Source organism: Neolamprologus multifasciatus, chromosome 20, assembly GCF_963576455.1.
Source record: "Neolamprologus multifasciatus chromosome 20, fNeoMul1.2, whole genome shotgun sequence".
Lineage (NCBI taxonomy): Eukaryota > Metazoa > Chordata > Actinopteri > Cichliformes > Cichlidae > Neolamprologus > Neolamprologus multifasciatus.
This window is the reverse complement of record NC_140458.1, coordinates 18,068,377-18,091,447: the sequence shown is the minus strand read 5'-3', so window position 1 is coordinate 18,091,447 and position 23,071 is coordinate 18,068,377. Positions and strand designations below refer to the sequence as shown.

General features: G+C 40.3%; 1 protein-coding gene across 2 annotated transcripts in view; it reads left to right on the top strand.

The window, feature by feature from the left end:
* LOC146494775 (ephrin type-B receptor 2-like) overlaps positions 1 to 21,390 on the top strand; it is an 80,587-nt gene extending 59,197 nt beyond the window's left edge. For both annotated transcript variants that reach the window (XM_085145066.1, XM_085145065.1), the window contains one exon: positions 739 to 21,390. In XM_085145066.1, the coding sequence (XP_085001192.1) occupies positions 739 to 847 (109 nt within the window). In that variant the 3' untranslated portion in view covers positions 848 to 21,390. The remainder of the gene's footprint in view (positions 1 to 738) is intronic.
* Positions 21,391 to 23,071: the final 1,681 nt, after the last annotated feature.

Sequence of the window (23,071 nt, the reverse complement as noted above, 5' to 3'; positions counted from 1 at the left end):
CCCAAGTTTGTGAATACAATAACTCAAAAAGGAGGTGATGTAATACCTTAGGTGTATCAGATGAGTCTGAATCTTAATGATATTGACCTCAAGGTTAAGTCAGGGTTCAACTTTCCTGAAAATCACCTAGGATTTTCTCATTTATACAACAGGTATTTCTACTATGAAGCTGAAGGGTATCACTGGCAGCTGCCTGTATTTTTATTTATTTATTTATTTACTTTGAACATTTACACGTTTGTGTGCTTTAAATTTGTCATCCATTGTCAGAATGCTCTGCTGTTCAACTATAATGTCCTGAGGTGTCTATGGTAGGAGATTACCTGAACTACCTGTCTGTGCCATTGTGCATCAGCACATAAGAGCATTCAAAGCCCAGAGTTTTTTTGGCCACACCAGCAGCCTCCCTTACTGTAGGGAGGCTGCTGCCATACTAGTTATCATACTAGTTACCATACTAGTTATCCATGCTCCTGAAATGAAAAATTAAGTTGAAGAGGTTTTCTGTGAAATGTGAAAGTAACTGTTGCTTAAAGTGTTGCAGATTTAAAGGAAGACTTAGATCATGGACTAAGTGCCTGAACTTTTTTAACCAACTTTGTACAATTTTATAATATACACAAAAGTTGTAATTTAGATTTGGTTTTCAGTATCCACAAGCCAGAATGCCTTCTGAAATGTCAACTGTTACTCCTGTGGTATAGCTGGGTGTAATGATGGCGTATGATTTGTCTTCAGGGATATCCTCCGAGTGGGAGTGACATTGGCTGGTCACCAGAAGAAGATTCTGAACAGCATCCAGTCAATGAGGGCCCAGATGAACCAGATCACCTCTGTGGAAGTGTAATCTCATAGACCAGAAGCACAAAGACTGTTCACTACAGGAAGTCCAGCTGCCAGTAACCATGCATTGAGGAACACATACACTGTGACTTCAGTTGAACCTCAGATTCACTTTTCCTCCTTCCAAACACTCTCCAAAGGCTTCCATCAGTATGCAGCACAGCACAGATGTTGAGTAGTTTTCTTGAAGCTGCTGTATATTCAGGTAACAGTCATTTTGGGGGGCTGTTGGACATAATCACAGGCATCTAACTGTCAAACTACTACAGTACAGTCACGTGTCTTGTTAATGTTCCATCACTCTTCCACTCTCTCCACTACCAGCAACTTAAGTTATTCTTAAGAATTAATGTCCTAAAATTGGCCTTGCATTTTGAATTTTATGCAAGGAACCTGCTGTCACAGTGAACGATGATATTAAAAACAGCATAGCAGGACTCAATGAACTGGCTGGTGCAAATTACAACTTATACGTTAAGTTGAGCATATTTATTTATAGCTGCCACCTTCACCTTACTGCTACCTCTGTACCACAGTAATTGTGGCATTTTTCGTAACTATGTAAAGTTTCTTAACTATGTAAAGCTGCAAATCAGAACTTTTTGTCAGATCAAACCCAGTTTTTGGTACAGGCAATTGAACATTTACATAGATTGTATGGTGTGAATTTGAATAAGGAAGCATTGGCTAACTATGACCCTTATATTATTCAGCTACAATGTAGATGAACACACTTCTACTACCAGCAACAACAGGTGCCAAATACATATATCTCTATCTCTATCTCTCTCTCTCTCTCTCTCTCTCCACACACACACACACACACACACACACACACATATATATATATATATATATAGAGAGAGAGAGAGAGAGAGAGAGAGAGAGAGAGAGAGATCATTTATCTCACTGTCCCATTTACTGCGGAAACTGTGATACGAAACTTGCCGATATGATTCTCGGTTCTGTACATGTGTTTTGGGGTTAAAGGTTTACAAGTTTTCATGTTTTATAGAAAATTGTTCAAGAGAAATACCTTTTACACCCAGTTGTTGTCTTGTATTTTTCTTTTAAGAAAAAAAGACTGCTCTTTCATTTGGCACTTTTAAATCATAGCTGTTAAACAAATTGCTTTTCAATGTTTCATATTCTCACATACCACTGAGAGCTATAGGCACTGGCTTGCCAACAGAAGCAAATTGGAATTTAGTGTCTTGCCAGAGGACAGTTCTAAATGATGAGGCAACTGAACTACTAACACTGTATTTAGTGACTCAACATTACTTGAGTTATACCTTCCCAGCAAGTGCTACCAATAAGCAATTATTATTCTATCCTGAAAGTGATTTAAAATAACATTCAAATGTCCTGCAGATTTTGAAATCTAGAAATTTTAAAATGTCAATTCAAATCGATGTTTTGCAACCTAACAAAGGCCGTATGTAGAGGAGTGCTTTTCAAGACAAGTCATTTTCAGAATATGAAGAGTAATACAAATCTTGTTAATTATGTGTTCAACAGGCTTGGCTGATAAAAACCAATGATAGATATCCCTTTATTAAGCATAGCATGTATTACATTTGACACCAAAGTTTAGCCTTTAACATTGAACTCTGTGTATGATGTCTTGAGCTTGACCGCCTACAGTGTAAGTTTCTTGGATATATATAAAATGCACAAATTATTGCTTTCATAATTAGGAGACTCAGATCCACTTATTGTGAGAAAACAAATTATTATTTTTGCCCAAAAATAAATTCACATAATTAGTATGTCATACAGATGTTTTTTCATTAAGAAACTGAGTAGTACTTGATAATGCAGCCCATAACTTATGGTATAATTTCATATATTTCAGATCAGAATGTAGGGTGTTTTTCAGTTGTCTAAAAATATATCTCTGTAAGGACGGTGCAACCAACTAGGGCCAGGACCAAATTGCTCTCTCCCCAGCCACCTTCTCTGGGGGAAAACCAAGGCATTTACAGCCCAGCTGAGAGACCTAATGTCTGTAGTGTGTCTTGGGTTTATCTCAGTGCCTCCTCCCAGTAGAACATACCCAAAAAGCTTGCTCAGGAGGTATCCTAGTCAGATGCCCAAACCACTTAAGCTAGTACCTTTTGGTGTCTAAACTGCTCCAGTGTGAACTATAGGCCACCACCCGATAAAGCCAACAGAACCACATCAACTGCAAAAAAGCACAGACAAGATCCTGAAGCCACCACAATGGAAGCCTGAGAAATTCTGTCCATAAAAATTTGAAATAGACTTACTGCCAGCAGTGTAACCAAGTTCTCACTGTGGTTTGAACAGTGACCAAATAGGGACTTTCTATAATAGTCGTTTTTTGTTTGTTTGTTTGTTTGTTGTTGTCTTTCTTCTTCTTTTTTTTTTTGTTAAACAATGTCTTCTCCAAGACGACAAGATACATATATACTGGTTCGACTGGCACCAGGGGCTTTGGCCTGTGAACAAGATATCACCCTCCCCAGGCCTCACTCCAGGGCATGGTTATAGCCCAATGGTTCTTTCTTTTTTTTTGTTTGTTTGTTTGTTTAAAAAAAACAGTTAACATTTGAATGGCATTTCAGAACCGAACTTATGATCCTAATTTTTTTTTGGACACATGGATGGATGGACTTCGATGCGCTTCCATAAAGTTGAGTTTCAAAATAAAAGCAGTCAGCTAAGATTCATTTTTGGATTTGAGAGCAGTATTCAGTTGTTTAAGGAGAAACTCCATTCTCTTGCATTCCTCTTCACATGCATTGCACTTCTAAACTGATCCACGCTGCTAGGCATGGGCATGTGAAGTTTTAATGATGCATCATAGATGAATACTATCAGAGTGTCTTGGAGAACTTAGAATAGTTTATCTGTGGATTAAATCTGTCAACAGATGGGTGATCTAAGAGGCCACAATAAATGATTATGAGGCTTACTTTGAAAAGCTGTAACTTCCAATTTTGTAAATCATTACTGAAAAAGTCTACAACCACTGACTGACATGATTTAAAATATGAATAGGTTTTGAGTGGTAAATCAGACTACCCATGGTTTGGGAAAATATCATGATATAGTTGTGCAATGTTTAGGATTCTGTTTAGGATTCTGGCACCATAAGTGCATTTCTGTCTTTGCTTCTGAGAGGAAAATCGTTCAGATTGTCCATTAAAGCTATAAGCACCAAGCCTCAGAACAAAATAGCTATGCTGTGGCTCTTATGGAAGTCTTTGCAAGAAATTAGGTATCATGTCCCGTTTAGATATTGGTGTTTATACACTCTGGGTTTCTGTAGGACATAGAGGTCCTGTGCTCCACATTATTACCATAAAAGATGTGTTTCATCTCTGATCTCTGTTTTGTCTTTTCTGTCCTTGTACATATTCCCTTCATGATTTGAAATGAAGCTGAAGTGTACCATCATCCAAACTCAGAAATCACTGTGGGTTGGGGTTTGAAAGGTAACATAGCTCAGAAGCCTCACAGGACCAATACAGCATTAGAAATATTTTGGGTTTTTTTTATGTGAATTTTAATAAAATGTGAGGTTGTTTTGTTTTTTAAAAAAAAAAAATGTTATGCAATCGTTGTACGTACAGAAAAGAAAAGTGAATTTTCCGTTTGAGTCATGTGACATTTGAGTGATTTTTTTTTAAATGGGAACATTTGGCATGTTAAACCCTTCCTTCTAATGTACTGCCATAATTCACATGTTCATCCACTCACTATGGTGTTATCTACATGACTCCCTTTGAACTTGGTCCTGTTTGTTGTCAGTTATTGTAAGGCTATAACATGTTTTGATGGTAGCATTCAAAAGCACAATTCCAAGACATTTATTCCCCGCTTATGTTTTGAAATTCAGTGCTATTGTAAAAAATCAGGAAGGAATACATATGCTTCTTTAAGGGTTAGTTATTCTTTGTAATCTGCTCACTGGAACACATAAGAATAAAGAAACAAACTCTTAACAAACTGCTTTAACAATGAAGGTTTGGATTTCTAGTGTTGGATCAGGACAGGCCAGACTCCTTTTTTTCTTTTTTAATATGTTGTAGTTTAAAGAAATGCACTGACTTGAATTAATTATAAAACATGTCCTGATGCATGTTCTTTCTGAACAGAAGGTACAACTCAGACTTCTGTATTGCAGAAGCTCATTAGACATTGCATGTACTATTCTGGGCTCTGTGTTAGTCTTCCTGGAGATAGTGTTTTTTTGTGAATTTTTATGACTATGATCCAAAAGAGGTGCTTCCACTTATCTCAGCTTTAAGTGTTGCTTATTGTTTATATTCTCGTTCAATGTAAAAATCTATTGTTCTCTCTGATTTATAACAGATTCATATTGATACCATTTTTTATTCTTATGTCATATAATATAATTGTAAAAACAGCCTTACATATTTTACAAACACATAAACACATTGTACTGTAATGTACACATGCATTCGCTGCACATATTTAACACACTGGACCCAGGCAACAGATTGACATTAGATGATAAGTGCTTCTGTTCAAACTGACCAGAATTATTATTTGATGGTGTTTGGTAAGAAATCAGATTCTGTAAATTAATAATCCATCCACCCATTTTCTCTGCTTATCTGGATCCAAGCCACAGTCTAAGAAGAGATGACCCAATCTTAATCTCCCCATCCACCACCACATGTTCCTGTGGTGGGACATCATGGAGTTCCATGTATGCATTATACTCAGAAACCCAAACCACCTCAACTGACTCCTTCCTACAGGAGAAACAGCAGGTCTTTACTGTGAAGCTCCCAAATAACTCACATCTAAGGCTTGTATCTGTGATCTTATTCTTTTGATCATAACCCACAGCCCATGGCCAGAACAACAGGAATTTGAATATGAACCTGACATACTTGCTCCTCCACTTGAGACAGAAACTCATCCCTCATTTCCCGAGTGGCATTCTACCCTTTTCTGGCTGATAACCATAGCCTTTGTCATCCCTCCTGCTTCACAGTCAGCCGCAAACTGCTCCAGTGCTGATTGCAGGTCAATACTCAATGAAGTCAACAGGACCACACCATCAACACCATGCAGGTACATGATCCCAAGACAGATAAATGTGAATCCGTTTATTACAGAAATTTTCTTCATTAAAGTCATGAACAAAATTGGTGACAAATGGCAGTATATCCAATGTTACATAATCAGAGCAAAAACCACAATATTCATCCTGAATTTTTCCACTACCTCTAAGGTAGCCTGAGGAGGGCAGTACCCCAAAGCTCGACCACACCCTTCAGTTTCCCTTCTTGAATATGACCCCTGTCACCAAGAGGGTCTGTCCTAGTATTGCAGTATTGTAGAGGGATATCCAGTTGAACAGCACCACAACATCCAGAGCTTTAAGGAACTTGGGGCAAATCTTATCCTTTCCAGAGTTTTGACTTACCTCAGTGACCTTATCCACAGTGATTGGCGAGCTAACCCCCAAGTCTTCTGCTCTGCTTCCTGAACAGAAAACATGTTCAAATTCCTTTAAATATTCTTTCCACTCTCCAACTATGTCCTTAGTTAAGGTCAACAACACCTAATCCCCACAGTACAAAGTGAAGGCAGAAAATTGCGTTCACCAGTGTATGAATGTGAGAGTGAATGAATAGTGGTATTGTAAAGCGTTTTGAGGGGTCCTGAAAAGCGCTATATAAATGCAATCCATTATTATTATTATTACCTCGCTAAATATCTGACAGTTTCCATGGCATCACCCCGGAATATGCAGACTGGAATATGGAACATTTGTTTTTGCAAAGATGACTGTCTAAAGCTGCATTCTGCTTGGCCTATCAGTACCCATCAACTGCCACAGGAGTCCCATAGTCTAGTCTAATTCAGTAGGATTATTTGTTCAGCTTGATGGCTCTTTTTTTACTCTGCTGCAAAAGATCTTGGATCTGGGCAAATTTCTTTAAGTATTTTTTTTGTCCTCAGTTGAGGTCAACAACATCCTATCCCAAATGTGCACTCTGTGTGCGGAAAACTGCTTTTACCTCACTGTCTGACAGTTTTTGTGACATCACCAAGTCACCATGTAGACTGGAATATGGAATATGTGTTTTTGCAAAGATGATTGTCAAAGCTGTATTCTGCTGGCCCTATCAGTACCCATCAGCTGACACAGGAGTCCCACAGTCTACCCTAATTCGGCAGCACTTTCTTATACAGCTTGATAATAAAGTGGTAATAGTAGGTTAAAAACGTAGAAACAAGGCTGTAATAATGTGTAACAAAAGGTTATTACCACCTAATGACAAAGTAATAACCACTTAATATCCAAGTAATATTGTGGTAGCAACAGTGGTCACAGTTAGTTCTACTGAAATATATGTAATCTGATGACAAGGCCCAAAAAGTGTGGGTAATAATGTGGAAACACAGCTCGGATATAAGTGGTAATAGTAGGGATATCAAGGCAGAAACAAGAATTAAAGTGATGACTACTAAGAAACACCTCTGGCTGTTTCTGTGTAATAAGCAGGAATTTAATACCATAGTAATGATAACTGAAGTGGAACACATGTTTAAAATGTCCTATAAACAAAATTAAATGCCATCCATGTTCTCCTGCTTGTCTAATTCATGGACAACACCCCACAAATTCACTGGGTGGCGATAGCTATAATGCTATATAGACCTGCGGGCAGACTGTTCCTACGACTGCACTCTTCTGGACAGAGATCTCTCATGTTGTTCCTAATATCTGCTGGAGCCACTTGCCTAGCTTAATTTTCACTACACCAACTGCTCTGATTACCACTGGGACCACTGTTACCTTCACCCTCCACATCTTCTCAAGCTCTTCTCTGAGCCCTTGGTACTCCTCCAGCTTCTCGTGTTCCTTCTTCCTGATGCTGCTGCTCCTCAGGACTTTCCTGACCCTCTGCAGGTAGTTGGTGGTTGCAGCTTTCCTAGCAGCCTCTTCGTGGTTCCTATTTGCCTGTAAGATTCCCAGGTATTTGTAACTGTTCTAGATGTCTACAATGTTGCCTTCTGGTAGTTCGATCCTCTCAGATCTGACTGCCTTCCCTGTCTTTGTCACCATCCGACTACACTTCTCCAATTTGGTTGTGTGGATCAGTGAATCGATGTCTCGTTCACTCAGTGTCATCTATGTAGAGGATGTGGCTGACAGTCTTGTCAATGATCTCACTGAAGGGGTTCAGGCTTATCCAGAACAGCAGTGGGGACAGAGCATCTCCCTGGTAGATCCCGTACTTGATGGTGACTTGTGCTATGGGCTTGAAGTTGGCCTCTAGTGTTGTACGCCACATCCCCATTGAGTTCCTGATGAATACTCTTAGGGTCCTATTGATCTTTTATAGTTCTAGCCATTCCAGGATCCAGGTGTTGAGTCATAGGCTTTCTTGTAGTCAATCCAGGCAGTGCACAGGTTGATCAGCTGACTGCTCAGTTTACCAGCAGCTGGTGTTTTGCACCTCTGGTATTCTTGTCAATTTATTTCAGTGCCCCACTCATGTATTGACCAATGTGCCTGTTCATCTTGATGTCTGACAGGAGCTTCCATGTGGTAACAGGTTATTGGCAAGTAGTTGGATGGGGATGGTCCCTTCTGGGTGTCCTTGAGGATCAGGACTGTCCAGCCTTTGGTTAGCCATTCTGGGTGTCTTTCTAGCAGCTGGTTCATCTGTGCTGCCAGACTCTCGTGGAGTGCAGTCAGTTTCTTCAGGCGAGTAGGCATGAACAATGTCATATGCAGAGAATATGCATCCTTTATGAATCTGAAAAAGTTGATTCTGTTTATCTGGACCGAGAGTTCAGTGAGAGAAATGTTTTGTCACTTATCCAAGTGATGTCCTTAGTTTGAGTTTGAGCTGCCTAACAATGAGTTGAGGATTAAATCTCAGGATGTACCACAATTCACTGATCACATCAATTTGGTGGACAAAGACATCAAATTCACCAGGTAGGATATGAAATGATATGTTAGCCTTAGACTTTGAGATTTCCATCAGTAATGGGGGACATTTAAAAGTTGATGTGTACCATAAACCAACACATACGGATCAGTATTTAAGGTTCGACTCTCATCATCCACTGGAGCATGAACTGGGTGTCATCAGGACACTACAACACCGAGTGAACACCATCCCCACAGCTACAGCGGTCAGGGATGCAGAAGGACATCATATCAAGAAGGCCCTGAGTAAATGTGGTTATCCAAGCTGGACATTTGTCAAAGTTGGGAAGGCACCTAAAGAACGCTCCAGGTGACCAGGGAGAGAAGAAGCACAACTGTTGCCTAAGCGGAAACCCTTAGTAATCCCTTATGTGTCAGGAGTATCAGAACAGCTGAGAAGCATTTTCTCTAAACACTGCTTCTCTGTGAATTTCTAACCGCAAAGCATGCTGTGCAAAAAATTGGTCCACCCCAAGAATTAGCTCTGCCCGGCACAAACAGAATAATATAGTGTACACTGTTAAGTGCCAGGATAATTGCCATGATTTATACATCATGGCAATTATGGCAATTAATTATTTGGCTAAGCGCATGGCACAACACAGAAGAGCTAACTCGTCAGGCCAGAACTCTGCAGTCTATTCACAATTACAGGCCAGTGGACACTCTTTCAATGATAAGGATGTACACATTCTGGACAGGGAGGAATGCTGGTTTGAGCGGGAAACCTGCAGTCAGCGGAGACTGAAGAAGTCGCTTGGATAAGTGACAAAACATTTCTCCCACTGAAAACACGTCCAGATGAACAGAATCAACCTTTTGGAATTTCCTTAGCTGGATGATTGAGCATGCATCATGACATCCTTAATGAGTATTGAATATTGAGTAAATGAAGTCAAACAGCTCAAATGAATTTAAACTGCTGACTTTTAGAACCCTATGTTCAGTATAGTTACTGTACTCTGAATTTTTTAAAGCTGCAATAAACTGTCAGAATACATATATAATAAAAGGGATATGTCAAAATTAAATTATATAATCCAGTATTTCAGCTTTATAAAGTATCTGTTCCCTGAAAACATTTACAACTGTGACAGTCAACTTTTTATCACTGTGATCTTACTTGGATGTTATATTTGTTGTATAAATGCATATTTAATGGTATACCTGTGAATTATATATGAATTATATATACATTTTAATGATTTGTAATGTAATTGATTTGTTTTGTTTTGTTAAAAAAAACAAATGAATAATTAAAGAAACAGAAACACATTAACTAGTGTTCTGCAACAACCATCTGAATGAACAAACTAAAAAAATATACCTGGCCAATCCCGCGCTGGTCATTGCGACATGGAACGTCACCTCATCGGTGTGGAAGGTGCCTGAGGTAGTACGTGAGCTTCAGATATGCCAGATAGATATAATGGAGCTCACCACAATGCAGCGCTTGAGCTTTGGAATCAGTCTCCTCAAGAGGAGCTGGACTTTGTTCCAATGTAGAGTTGCACTTGGTGAGAGGCAGCAGGCACGAGTGGATATTCAATTCAATTCAATTCAATTCAATTCAATTCAATTTTATTTATACAGCACTAAATTACAACAGTCGCTTCAAGGTGCTTTATATTGTAAGGTAGACCCTACAAATAGGGGTGCAACGATACACAAAATTCACGGTTCGGTTCGGTTCGATACTTTGGTGTCACGGTTCGATATTTTTTCGATACAAAAAAAATGTTCATGCCTTTTTAATTTGTCATTTATTAAAATTATAAATATATATTTTAACCCAAAAGTACAGTTTTTAAATTTAATGTTGCTGAAACAACAAAGTAATAAAAAAAACTATCTATCTGATCGAGAAATCACTCATCTTTGGAAAAGAGAGTTTATTACAGAGAAATGGCTCTTTCCAAATTAAAAGCTATACTATACGCTTCTTCTGGGCTATATTCTCAGCAGCATATTAAATATATCAGGTCCCCATAAGAAGAATCATGTGCTAACGGCTGTCTAAATGACTCGGGTAAAGTTTGTAGCATGCGTGCTTGTTGTTTTTGTCTGCTTCCACTTGTCTTTGCACTAGGATGATGTCGGAGTAAATGTGCAGTCATATTCGTTGTGTTCCCACTAGTGCTGTCAGCGTTAATGTCATTGAAATGACGTTAACGCTACAACATGGCAAATCTCTGTTAACAAGCTACCGCGGATCGCACCGTGCGTAGGCTGGACGGCGTCAACACGTTAACGAGCTAACTGCGCTAACACACTAGTTCCCACCAATGTAATTGAGCATTGCGTGGCACATCCAACATACTGTTTTACTTTTGTCCATGACGCTCTTACCTTCAGGGTCATACTTCACATGAAAACCAAAATACTTCCAAACGCCAGATCTGAATGATGGTGGGGGAGGTTCAATTTGCCATGTTGCAACGAGAGCTTAACTTCTGTCTGCTAGCTTGCCCTGCACTCAGTGAATCTGCGTTCGACTACTCCGCCTAGGCTGCACTGTCGAGTGCAGATCCACTGAGCGCTCAACACAGACAGCATCGTCAGAAGAAAAGTTGATCAAATAAATTTTGTATTGTTCGATACACATGCGTACCGAACCGAAAGGACTGTATCGAACGGTTCAGTATCGATACGAGTATTGTTGCACCCCTACCTACAATAATACATAGAGAGAAAAACCCAACAGTCATATGACCCCCTATGAGCAAGACCTATTGGGACAGTGGAAAGGAAAAACTCTCTTTTAACAGGAAGAAACCTCTGGCAGATTCAGGCTAAGGGAGGGGTGGGGCCATCTGCTGATTATTTAACACCTTGTATGTGAGGAGCAGGATTCTAAATTCTGGATTTAACAGGAAGCCAATGAAGGGAAGCCAATATAGGAGAAATCTGCTCTTTCTTTCTAGTCCCTGTCAGTACTCTTGCTGCACCATTTTGTATTAACTGAAGGCTTTTCAGGGAGTTTTCAGGACATCCTGATAATAATGAATAATAATAATAATAACTTCCAACCTAGAAGTAATAAATATATGAACTAGTTGTTCAGCGTCACTCTGAGACAGGATATTAAAGTAGTCCTACTTATTTAATATGTGCATTGAAGGACATGTCTTGGTCCTCACAGTGTTACTGGAGGCCAGAGTAATGCTATCCAGAGTAAGAATCTGGTTAGATACCATATTTCCTATGAGTACAATAACCTCAGTTTTATCTGAATTAAGAAGCAGAAAGTTAGTGGCCATCCAGGTCTTTATGTCTTTAAGACATTCCTGCAGTTTAACTAATTGGTGTGCATTATCTGGCTTCGTGGACAGATGGAGTTGGGTGCCATCTGCATAGCAGTGAAAATGTATGCTATGTCTTCTAATGATACTGCCTAAGGGAAGCATGTCAATCAATCAATCAATCAATCAATCAAGGCTTTATTCGCAACGTGCAGGTTGCCCTGCAGTGAAATAGGACCCCCCCATTTTGAGAAACTCACTGGTCAAGCCAGCTCCGATCCCCCAGAACCCTGTTACCATGGTTCCGAATAGGTAGATATCTTCAGCACTCAGGCTCACCCAAGCCCAAAATTCTCATTGAGAAAGGGGTGTCAATTGCATTTATGGACTGGTTCTTATATAGCGCTTTTCTACTCATCTGAGCACTCAAAGCGCTTTACACAACTTATGCATTCACCCATTCAGACCCATTCGCACAAGCACATCTTTCTAAGTGCTTTCTAGATAACATTCACACACATTCATACTCCGATGGATGCATCGGAGAGCAATTTGGGGTTAGTATCTTGCCCAAGGATATTTGGCATGCAGACTAGGGGAAGCCAGGAATCGAACCACCAACCTTCCGATCAGTAGATGACCTGCTCTACCACCTGAGCTACAGCCACCCTAGGGACCAGTTGATCAAATCCATAATTCCTCTTTTAGGTTTTAGAGAACAGACTGTGAGAGAGTGTTCCAGGGAAAAGTAATACAAAAAACACGAGACTAGACAAGGACACAAGAGGCTAAGCAGGGAAGCTAAGGGAGAGGAGGAGAGGAGAAAAGTGCGACCGCCTTTGTCAAGAGCAAGAGTATAATGTAAACAGAATTGGTCCTAGCACTGAACCCTGTGGAACTCCATAATTGACCTCAGCGTGTGAAGAGCTCTCCATTTACATGAGCAAATTGGAGTCTGTTAGATGGATATGATACAAACCACTGCAGCGCAGTACCTGTAATACCTACAGCGTGCTCTAATCGTTCTAATAGAATATTATGGTCGACAGTATCGAACGCTGCAATTGAGGTCTAGCAGGACAAGCACAGAGATGAGTCCACTGTCAGAGGCCATAAGAAGATCATTTGTAACCTTCACTAAAGCTGTTTCTGTGCTGTGATGAGCTCTGAAACCTGACTGAAACTTTCAAATAAGCCATTCCTCTGCAGATGATCTGTTAGCTGTTTGACAACTACTCTTTCAAGGATTTTTGAAATGAAAGGAAGGTTGGAGGTTGGCCTATAATTAGCTAAGACAGCTGGGTCTAGAGATGGCTTTTTGAGTAAAGGTTTAACTACAGCCAGCTTGAAGACCTGTGGTACATAGCCGATTATTAGAGATAGGTTGTTCATATTTAAGATTGAAGCATTAATTAATGGCAGGACTTCTTTGAGCAGATTTGTAGGAATGGGGAAGATTCTAAATGAATATCAATGGTACTGAAAGTAGCTGTAGATAATGTTACATCTGCGGGATGTTTATTGGTAATTTTTTCTTTAATGATTAAAATTTTATTTTTGAAGAAGTTCATGAAGTCATTACTAGTTAACGTTAAAGGGATGGTTGGCTCAACAGAGCTCTGACTTTTTGTCCGCCTGGCTACAGTGCTGAAGAGAAACCTGGGGTTGTTCTTATTTTCTTTAATCAGTGATGAATAGTAAGATGTTCTAGCTTTATGGAGGGCTTTCTTATAAAGCAAAAAACTATTTCTCCAGGCTAAATGATGATCTTCTAAATTTGTGACACGCCATTTCCTCTCCAGCTCTGCTTTAGGCTACATGTTTGAGAACTATACCACAGAGTCAAGTAATTCTGATGAGGTTCTACTTTTCACCGGAGCTACAGTATCGTATCGTACGTAGTGAGGAGTTACAATTATTAACAAGATAATCAACCTCTGTTGGAGTAGCGTTCAGATAGCAGAGGGTTTTCAGGAAATACTGTTAAATGCTCAGTTTCTATGTCATATGTTAAAACAAGATCTAGAGTGTGATTAAAGTGGTATGTGGGTTCTTTTACATTTTGAGCGAAGCCAATTGAGTCTAATAACAGATTAAATGCCATGTCGAGGCTGTCATTTTTAGCACCTACACGGATGTTAAAATCACCCACAATAATTATTTTATCTGAGCTGAGCGCTAAATTTACATACAAAGGCTGAGTAATCAGACAGAAACTCTGTGTAAGGCCCAGGTGGATGATAGATGATAACAAATAGGACTGGTTTTTGAGTTTTGCAGCTGGGGTCGACAAGGATAAGCATCAGGCTTTCAAGTGAATTAAAAGTCTTTGTGGGTCATTGGTTGATTAATAAGCTGGTCTGGAAAATAGCTTCTACACCGCCCCCTCAGCCTTTGCTTCAAGGTTTCTAATAGTTAGAGTGACTCGGGGATGTTGATTCGTTTAAACCAGGGGTCGGCAACCCTAGGCATGCGTGCCACAGCTGGCACGTGAAGGGTTAACTGATGGCACAACCATAGCTGGACTGGCAATCGGGCATTTGCTCGGTGGGCCGATGGTGAATTTTCGTTTTTATGGGCCGATGATTTTGTTTTTAAAAATTTTGGTAACGGTATAAACAATGAAAGGTGGTGGATTGGCCAGATGCTGGCTGATGTGTAAAAATAACTCAGTTGTTTGGTGGTGGCTATGCTGGAGCTTCCACAGATTCAGTAACATTAGTTAGCGGTGGAGGACAGCAGGTGGATGAGAGAAAGGGGAGGCAGGAGGAGGAGAGACCCGAGGCGGGGCCAGTCCGAGTGTCAGGTGAACTGAACTTCAGGTAAGAATTTATGACCTGCAGTCTATCTGGGTCAGATATAAACCAAGTTTAGGTGTAGTTTAGTTTTGTTGTGCTGACTTTTTACAGTCAGTTAATGACTCGTACTGCGTACTAGCTAGCATGACGGAGTTTCTATACAGCTGGGTGGGTGCTATGATTTTACTGATAGTGAACTTTATTTTATTCATAAGGTTAATTATTAGAGTTGCCAACCGTCCTGTAAAAACCGAATCATCTCATATTCAGAGAAAATATTACGCGCTTTGTATTGAGCTGAAAAGAAACGCGATTTGTCCCGTACTTCAGCTAGAATAGAAAAAAAAGACACAAAGCTGGAGTTATTCTGCGTCATTACGCTGCAGCTGCCTCTTCTTCTCTCATTCTCACCCCCTCTCTCTCCTGTTGCTACTTCAATCATGAAATTGATCAATGATCAGCTGATCGGCTTTTCTCTCTTCTTTGTTTATTGCCCACTTTGTGCCAGAAAGCGGAAACCAGTGGATGTTGCGCTAAACAACAGCAGCACGTTTAAGCTTGATCAGCTGTTGTTAGAATTTCAGGTGTGTGGACCAATGTTTTCTTTTCTAATCAAACCAGAAATCTTTAATGAGCAGCTGGATTTGTCTCGAAGCAGCTGGAATCCATAGCTGTGCGTGTTCATGGAGCTTGCATTTTCACCTGCTGGAAATCACTACCTGACAAGTTTGACTGTCTTCAGAACATTGCAGAGGCCTTATTGACAGTATTTGGCTCTACATATCTGTGTGAGCAGATTTTTTCTCACATGAAGAGTGTCCTCAGGTCTGAATGCTGGACCAGAGATCAAATTAATATGTGTATTAACAAACATGCCATATTGACTCAGTTTATTTTTCTTATCATTGTTGTGAGGAGACCATAAATAGCATTTGCATTTTCTGTTGTACGGTTCATTTGCTGTTATGGATAAAAAGTGTCTTTTTTTGTTTCAAAATAGCTGATAACTATTCGCTGATAGCTGCCAACATCTGCGAACAAATATATTTTTCTATAAAGTGGTTCTATATAGTGTGTAACTGTTCATATATAGCGTTATTAAATTTATTGCTAATGAAATCATATGGCACACTGACTTCTGAGGAAATTTTAGATGGCACTCACCATCAGAAAGGTTGCCTACCCCTGGTTTAAACTAACATAATCATTCTGCTGCAACCAGGTTTCTGTAAGGCAGAGTAAATCAATATCCTTGTATCCCCCTCAGTGTTGCCTGTACACTAGGGCTTTTTTCTTGGTAAAAGCCCTAGTGTACAGGCAATAGTCAGAAACAAGGTTCTGACTATTATTTACAGTTATGCGCCCAACAACATTTCACAGTACACTGGTGAGACATTGGTGAGGGTGCTTCATCCAGTGACTCTCCTGTCCTGCTGGAAGACGTCAAAGCTCATCTGGGGAATGACTGTGAGACCTGGAGGGGCATGACTGAGAGGAATGGCCTGTCTGATCTGCATCTGAGTGGTTCTTTGATAACAAAGTGGTGTTATTGTTAAGGCCACTGCATGGCGCTGCATCTGGAAGGTGAAAAAACGAACCCTAGTACATGACTCTAATACAATTCCGGCTTCCGAACAGCCTAGAAGCCAGGCCAACCGGTGATTTATGAGGAGGGAAACACCAGCCAATTCATGGTTCAAATCACTTTTCCTCTCTCTGGCTTCTGACTACTTTATACTTTCTGATATGTTTATTGATTAGCATTCAAATATCTCAGTGAAGACAGAACAAAGATTTACCACAAAGCAAGAAAGCATGAGACAAGGCTAATCAAAAGGTATTGGCTGAAGCATTTGCTTATTACGCCAACCCTTTTAACAAAAGATCTTTTAGCATGCAGCTCCTTATACTCAGGCTTGAGGCCAAAGAATCCATAGTTAAATGCATTCCAGAGGTCAGAGCAGATGATATGTTTGCTGAGGATAAACCAATGACTGTATAAAACATGAACAATATTCCCATTCCCAATGCAAATCTTCCTGCCACTGGGGTCTCACATGTTGTAGTTTTGGAGCCAGAATTCAATTTTCGATTCAGTTCTATGCAGTTTTATTTATATAGCCATCTGATAAAAATTGGGGTTAAGGAACGAAGACAGGACAAAGACATGCTGTGGAAGAGAGCCAGAGAACTGTAAGAACCCTTCAGACTTACCTTGGTCACTTCTTAACTCCTCTCCTCTCCGACTACTTCTACAAATATTTGTGAAAGAATGGGTTGCTCTTCGGATCTAAGTGAATTCCACCATGATACCATGTACAAGTCCAGTTACGAACTTTCCTTACTACTAAATATTCCACAGTCAACTGTATTATGACAAAGTGGAACCGATTAGGAGCGACAGCAACTCAGCCACAAAATGTTAGGCCATGTAAAATCACAGAGCAGTTAATTCTGAGGTGCAGAACTATTTGGCACGATTTACGGAGGCAGATCGTGTAGATTCTTTATGTGTGGACCCAAATGCAGACCAAAGAGAGACAGAAACTTGAATTAAACCGAGGGTGTGCCGTTTATTAAGGCAGATACACCGATCAGGAAAAAAAACATAAATAGCAAACTTAACAGAGGAACGCCTAAACTGGGGGAACTAAGAAAATAAAGTCAAAAACTGGAACACTAGAAACACTAGCATAACCTTGGGAACCTTGGAAACATGGGAGGAACATGGAAGAGACACGAAGAAACCACGGACACGACGAAAAATGTCAGGGGAAAACTCACACAATATACACAGACAGGAGGTGATCAGGGGAAGTGGAAACACATGGGGAAACAGCTGAGACAAATTAGGGGTTACAAGACAGAGAGAAGCAAAACAGAACATATTGAACAGGTGCGCAAGACAGTCAAAATAAAACAGGAAGCACAGAGACACAGACCTAAGACTCACGGACTAGACATAACATAAGAGATAAACAGGGAGGCAATGATGAAACATACTGGGGAGACGACAAGAAACACAAGAGCCACATGGGAACAGGTAAGGGAAATGAAACAAAGAGACACTATTAAGAGGGTGAGGGAGAAGGAGAGAGAGGGAGTGCAAGGGGACACAGACAGAATACAAATGTGGAGACAAGGCACACAGGGGGGCAAGCGACACACACATATACACAGGGAAGTGATTGGAAACACAGAAGACATGACAGATTAACTCGGGGTGAAGCAAACACACAAGAGGAACCTCAGGGAATAAAACATAAAGGGAAATCACAAAACTCATAAGAATATAACACAAAACTAAACAGAGTTTAAACAGGAACTACATCACCATGATACCCAGAGAATAACATACAAACAGGATGCTGGGTGAAAACTATCTGGACAGGTTGCCAACTTTCTGCTGAGTTAGTCGCTACAGACCTCCTAACTTTATGTGACTACCAGATAAGCTGAAGAACAGAGCATAGAGAACTTAATGGAACACATTTCCATGTCGGTCGAGCTGCCTCACATCACCAAGCAAAGCATCAAATACAATAGTGTAAAGCATGTCACCACTGGATTCTAGAGCAGTGGAGTGGAGTGTTCTCTGGAGTGATTAAGTGATTAATTTGTCTGGCAATTCGAAGGACCAGTCTGGCTTTCTCAGCTGTCAAGAGAACAGTGCTTGTCTGACTGCTTTGTGCCAAGTTTAAACTTTGATGGAGGAAGGGTTAAGGTTTTTCAGGAGTACGGCTTGGTCCTTTAGTTCCAGTGAAAGGAACTCTTAATGCTTCAATATACCAAGCCATTTTGGACAATTTCATGCTCCCAAATTTGTGGAAACAGTTTGGGGATGGACCTTTTCTGTTTCAACATAACTATGCACCAGTGCACAAAGCAAGATCCAGAGCTTGTCTGGCTTGGTTGAGTCTTTACCTCAACTAGGTAGAACATCTTTGGGATGAATTAGAGTAAAGCTTTTAAAACAGGCCTTCTTGTTCAACATCACCTCAAAAATCTGCTTCTTCTTCCCATAAACACATTCCTAAACCTTGTGGAAAATTTAACCACAAGAGTTGAAGCTGTTACAGCTTCAAAGGTTGGGCCAACATTATATTAAACCATCTGGATTAAGAATTACGAATTAACTAATTCTTAAAGTCTAGGTCACTAATATTCAAACTCAACTGAGGTTTTTAGTAATGCACTTATTATATCAATTTGAAAATACTACATCTAAATCTCAAGTTATCATGGGTGCCACAACATCTCTTTGTCAGTCTGCCCATCCAGCCAAGTGATGACCTCTAGGGCTTTTTTAAAACAAAAACTGCAAAAATTAAATAATGGTGTAGGTTTCCAGTCCTGGTTTAGTCATACTGCATTCTTCCAGTTGTAGAAAAACAGAGCGACACATGTAGTGGTATTATGATCTGTGTTTTGATCAGCTGCCTTAGCATTGGACAGCATATATAATATTGCTTCATATTAGTCTTCTTAAGTGCCTAGCTGAATAGTGTGGGCAATTATGAGCCTCCAAGATGCTCACACAATGCAGCAACTAATTTTATAATCCTCCTCCACTTACTGTACCTGTGCTGGCTCACCATCCTACCCGTCTCCGTTCCCTGTTGCTCGCTCTGTCTCTCTCCTTCTGTCTGTGTGAATAAATTTGTGTGTAAACAACTAACCATGCCTCTATGTCTCACAGGTGGGATTTCTCTGGACTGCTTTCCTTTGTTCCTGTTGACATTAAGGCCATCATTTCTTTTTTGACATATGACATTTTCATTTCAAACCAAGTATACATGTTGTCAATAATCTGAAAGATGGTTTGTAGTTGCCCAGTTCACTAAACAAAAATGGCTTACTGGTCTGCATATAGAAGCTCTGTTATTGTGTTCTCTACTCTAGCATTTTTTCCAGAGTTCCCTTGGTGATATCCGTTAATAATGCAGTACTTGACTTTGATGCCTGTCTCTCCACTTTATATGATTACTTCCTATGAGTCCATGTAGATAATGAAAAGAGTTGGCAACTTCAGGGCGATTTGTCTACAACCAGAGTATCAAACATTCTACTGGAACCTTTGATGTACGCTTTCGCTTATATATAAAGTTCTAAGAATTGTTATTATCTAAGGGCATTTCAGTCTGATCTCATGGCATTTCATCAGGGCTTTGCATGGTATCCAGCCATTTAGAGCCTTCAACTGGTATGGAGGTAGAATATATTCATAGGCATCACAAAGCGTATCTACAGTTAACGTCGATGTGATCTTTGGCATAGCAATAATCTCCTGTCGTTCTCAGCGCATGACTTCAGACCATGTACGTAGAGATATGTAAAACCATTATTCAGTCTTCCAAATCTGCATGATCTTACTATAAGAACACATTTTCCTTTGCCTTGTATAAGAAAGTTTGTTCCAGAATGAAGAAGGGAACTTCAAAAACACCAGTGCTAGATGTGCCAGGACTTATGAATGCCATGTAAGTCTAGCATAAAGCAAGTTGCGCACCTTAGAACACACATGCATTAACACTACATATGAGCGGGCGGAGGGAGGTTTGGAGTCTTCACACACCCCCATTCTCTGTTGCCTGTTGGGGCGGGGGGCCTGGGAGGAGGAGTTGGCCGTCCGATTGGGGTCTGGAATGTGGGGCCTCCCTGCTGCTGCGGAGTCGGGGCAGTCTGCTTCTCTCCACCCCAGGGAAAAGGGTAACACTGCCTGGGTCTGGGTGCAGTTTCCCCCTCAAGGGGCAAGGGTACCTAGACCTGGGGTATAGAGTACGCTTGGGGAGTGTGATTGTGTGTACAGTGTCTATTTATGTCTGTCTCCACGTTGGGGGAGTGTTGAGTAATTGCATATGAGAGCATGAGGATGGGAATGGATGTTTGTATCTGTGTGTGCCTGTTTGTTTGTGTCTATATGTCAGATCGGGTATCAGATGCCACCTCTGTAGGGGCATCTCAGGCCCTCCAAGGTATGGAGGGCCTATCTCCCCCCACCACTCCCCCTACCAGTGGCAGACGCCCTCAGACATTGGTGCATTGGTGGTTCTTTGTGTCCGGGGATGGGCGTCCAGGTACACACCGGCTCACTCCTTGGCTGCTTGTCGGGGCCTGGAGCCTGGGGCTCGCTCTGGCCCCTTCGGGGGGTGGGGTGCCCTCGGCCTCTCAGCCTGGGGCTCGGTCACTCTGGCACAGCTGGCTGCCAGCAGTGCTCATGGGCACGTCACTGCAACACCACCCCATATTCAACATATTCAATATTTAGTATTTACTGTTATATTCACGTAGATCATCGCGATGATGTTGTTTATTATATTGCTCTCTTTTTTTTTGCTTGTTTTCTCCTTTTTCTTTCTCAACAGGTGATCCAGGTGACTGATATATGTATTTTTTGTCTGTTTGTTTTGTTGGTTTTTGTTTTTTGCCCTTTATCACCGTTCTTCTTCCCTGCTGGTTTTCTTTCCCTCTTTCTTTCTCCCTTTTCTTTTCCCCAGTCAAGTCTGTCCCATGTTTAGCAAGTGAAAATAAAATAAACAATAAAAACAAAGGTGAATCAAATAGACCAATACGGTAGGGCTGGGATGGTCCATTTGATAAAGTAAATCCGTTGGGCATCTTTCTTTGCCTTTAAACAATAATTCTGATGGCAAAAGAACCAAACGGGACAGGCAAAAAGAAAAAAAAAAAAAAGCAAGTTGCATGTCACACAGTTTGCACCCGAAAATCTTCATTTCGTGCTCCAATTTTCCATCACTGCTTGTAGCATTACCCAAATATAATTCTGAAGTTATTTCCGTCAGTTTTCACAGTTAATAATAACATCATCAGTTCATGACTGATGGTGTCAAAGGCCTTAATGTTTTCATTGGGTCCAACATCACCATACCACCTGTCCATACGCCAAAGGAGGGTAGTCACACATGTCTAATTCATATATTGCCGCAAGGTAAGTGACGTACAGCCTGCATGGTATAATAAAATAATAAACATTTAGGTCTAACACCTCTCAGATACTTCTTTTTAGAGCTGTAATAGGACACTGATCAAACCTCAGATACCAGTGTGGTTAAGATGATTTCTGAATATTGATCTTTAATTAATAACGATTTTGATACAAACTTGTGTTAGCTCTTATGATGAGCTAGGCTGACGGCCTGTAAGGTCCAGTATCTATTATTAACCCTTTAAGACCTACCATAGAACCAAGTCCGCCAGAGCTTATATTATATTTTTACATGTTGTAGTGCCATTTTTGGAAGCATTTCAAGTTGATATACATCAATACAACCATTATAGCCCAAATATTAATGATATGTATGCATTAAGTGCATAGTAATTACATAAATTGCAAAAAAGTGCAATAAACAACAAAAAAAAAAAAATTAAAGTTTAAAAGTTTTTTAACATATATTTCTAGTTAGAGAAAATTAAGAGGCTTATCCCTCAAAACTTTAAATACAAAAAAGTTGCACAAAATAGTTTCCCACCACAGGAAATTTATTTTGAGTGTCTTCGTAGTTTTATTTTTGAAATACACCAATTTTTATATACTGCAGGAAAAACGAAAAGAAATATTATAATGCAAACTTGCAAAAAGACAGCATATGCATCAAAATAAACTATTTCCAGCAGTGCAATATGAGTCCTAAGCCTCCCAGAAACGACACAGAAAGTCATAAAGTCAAACATAACTTTTAAAATACAAGTATAGGCTCATAAGGTCCTGATGGTAAAAAAACTATATTTCCGCAAAATGACATCACTTCCAGTTTCGGTCAGGTGATGGACGTAGGAAGTGTTACAAACAGCTGATCGGATCAGCAAAGCGTGTTTCTGGAATATTATGTTTTTGTTGCCTCGAGTGCTTTTTATGCAGTTTTTGCAAAGCTATATGTGGAAGGAAACCGTGACCTAGGACAAGCTGATGGCATAAGATGTAAGTACAACTCCTCCGGCTTCATATGCAAAAAAAATTATTGCGCTAGCTTACATGGTTGCAGTTCTACCGGGATTTAAAATAGTTACGCAAAAACGGAGCACGCCCGCTACGAACCGGCTTTAAAGGGTTAAGGGAGTGACAGAGTATTCTCACTTTCTCGGGACCCCTGCAACAGGTTTGAGAGAGGAAAGACAACAGGGCCAAATATCTGGTGTGGAGTGAATTCTTTCCCCTAACTCTACAGGGCTGACCGGAGGACAAAGAGATGGTTGCCGTGGTAATGGGAGTG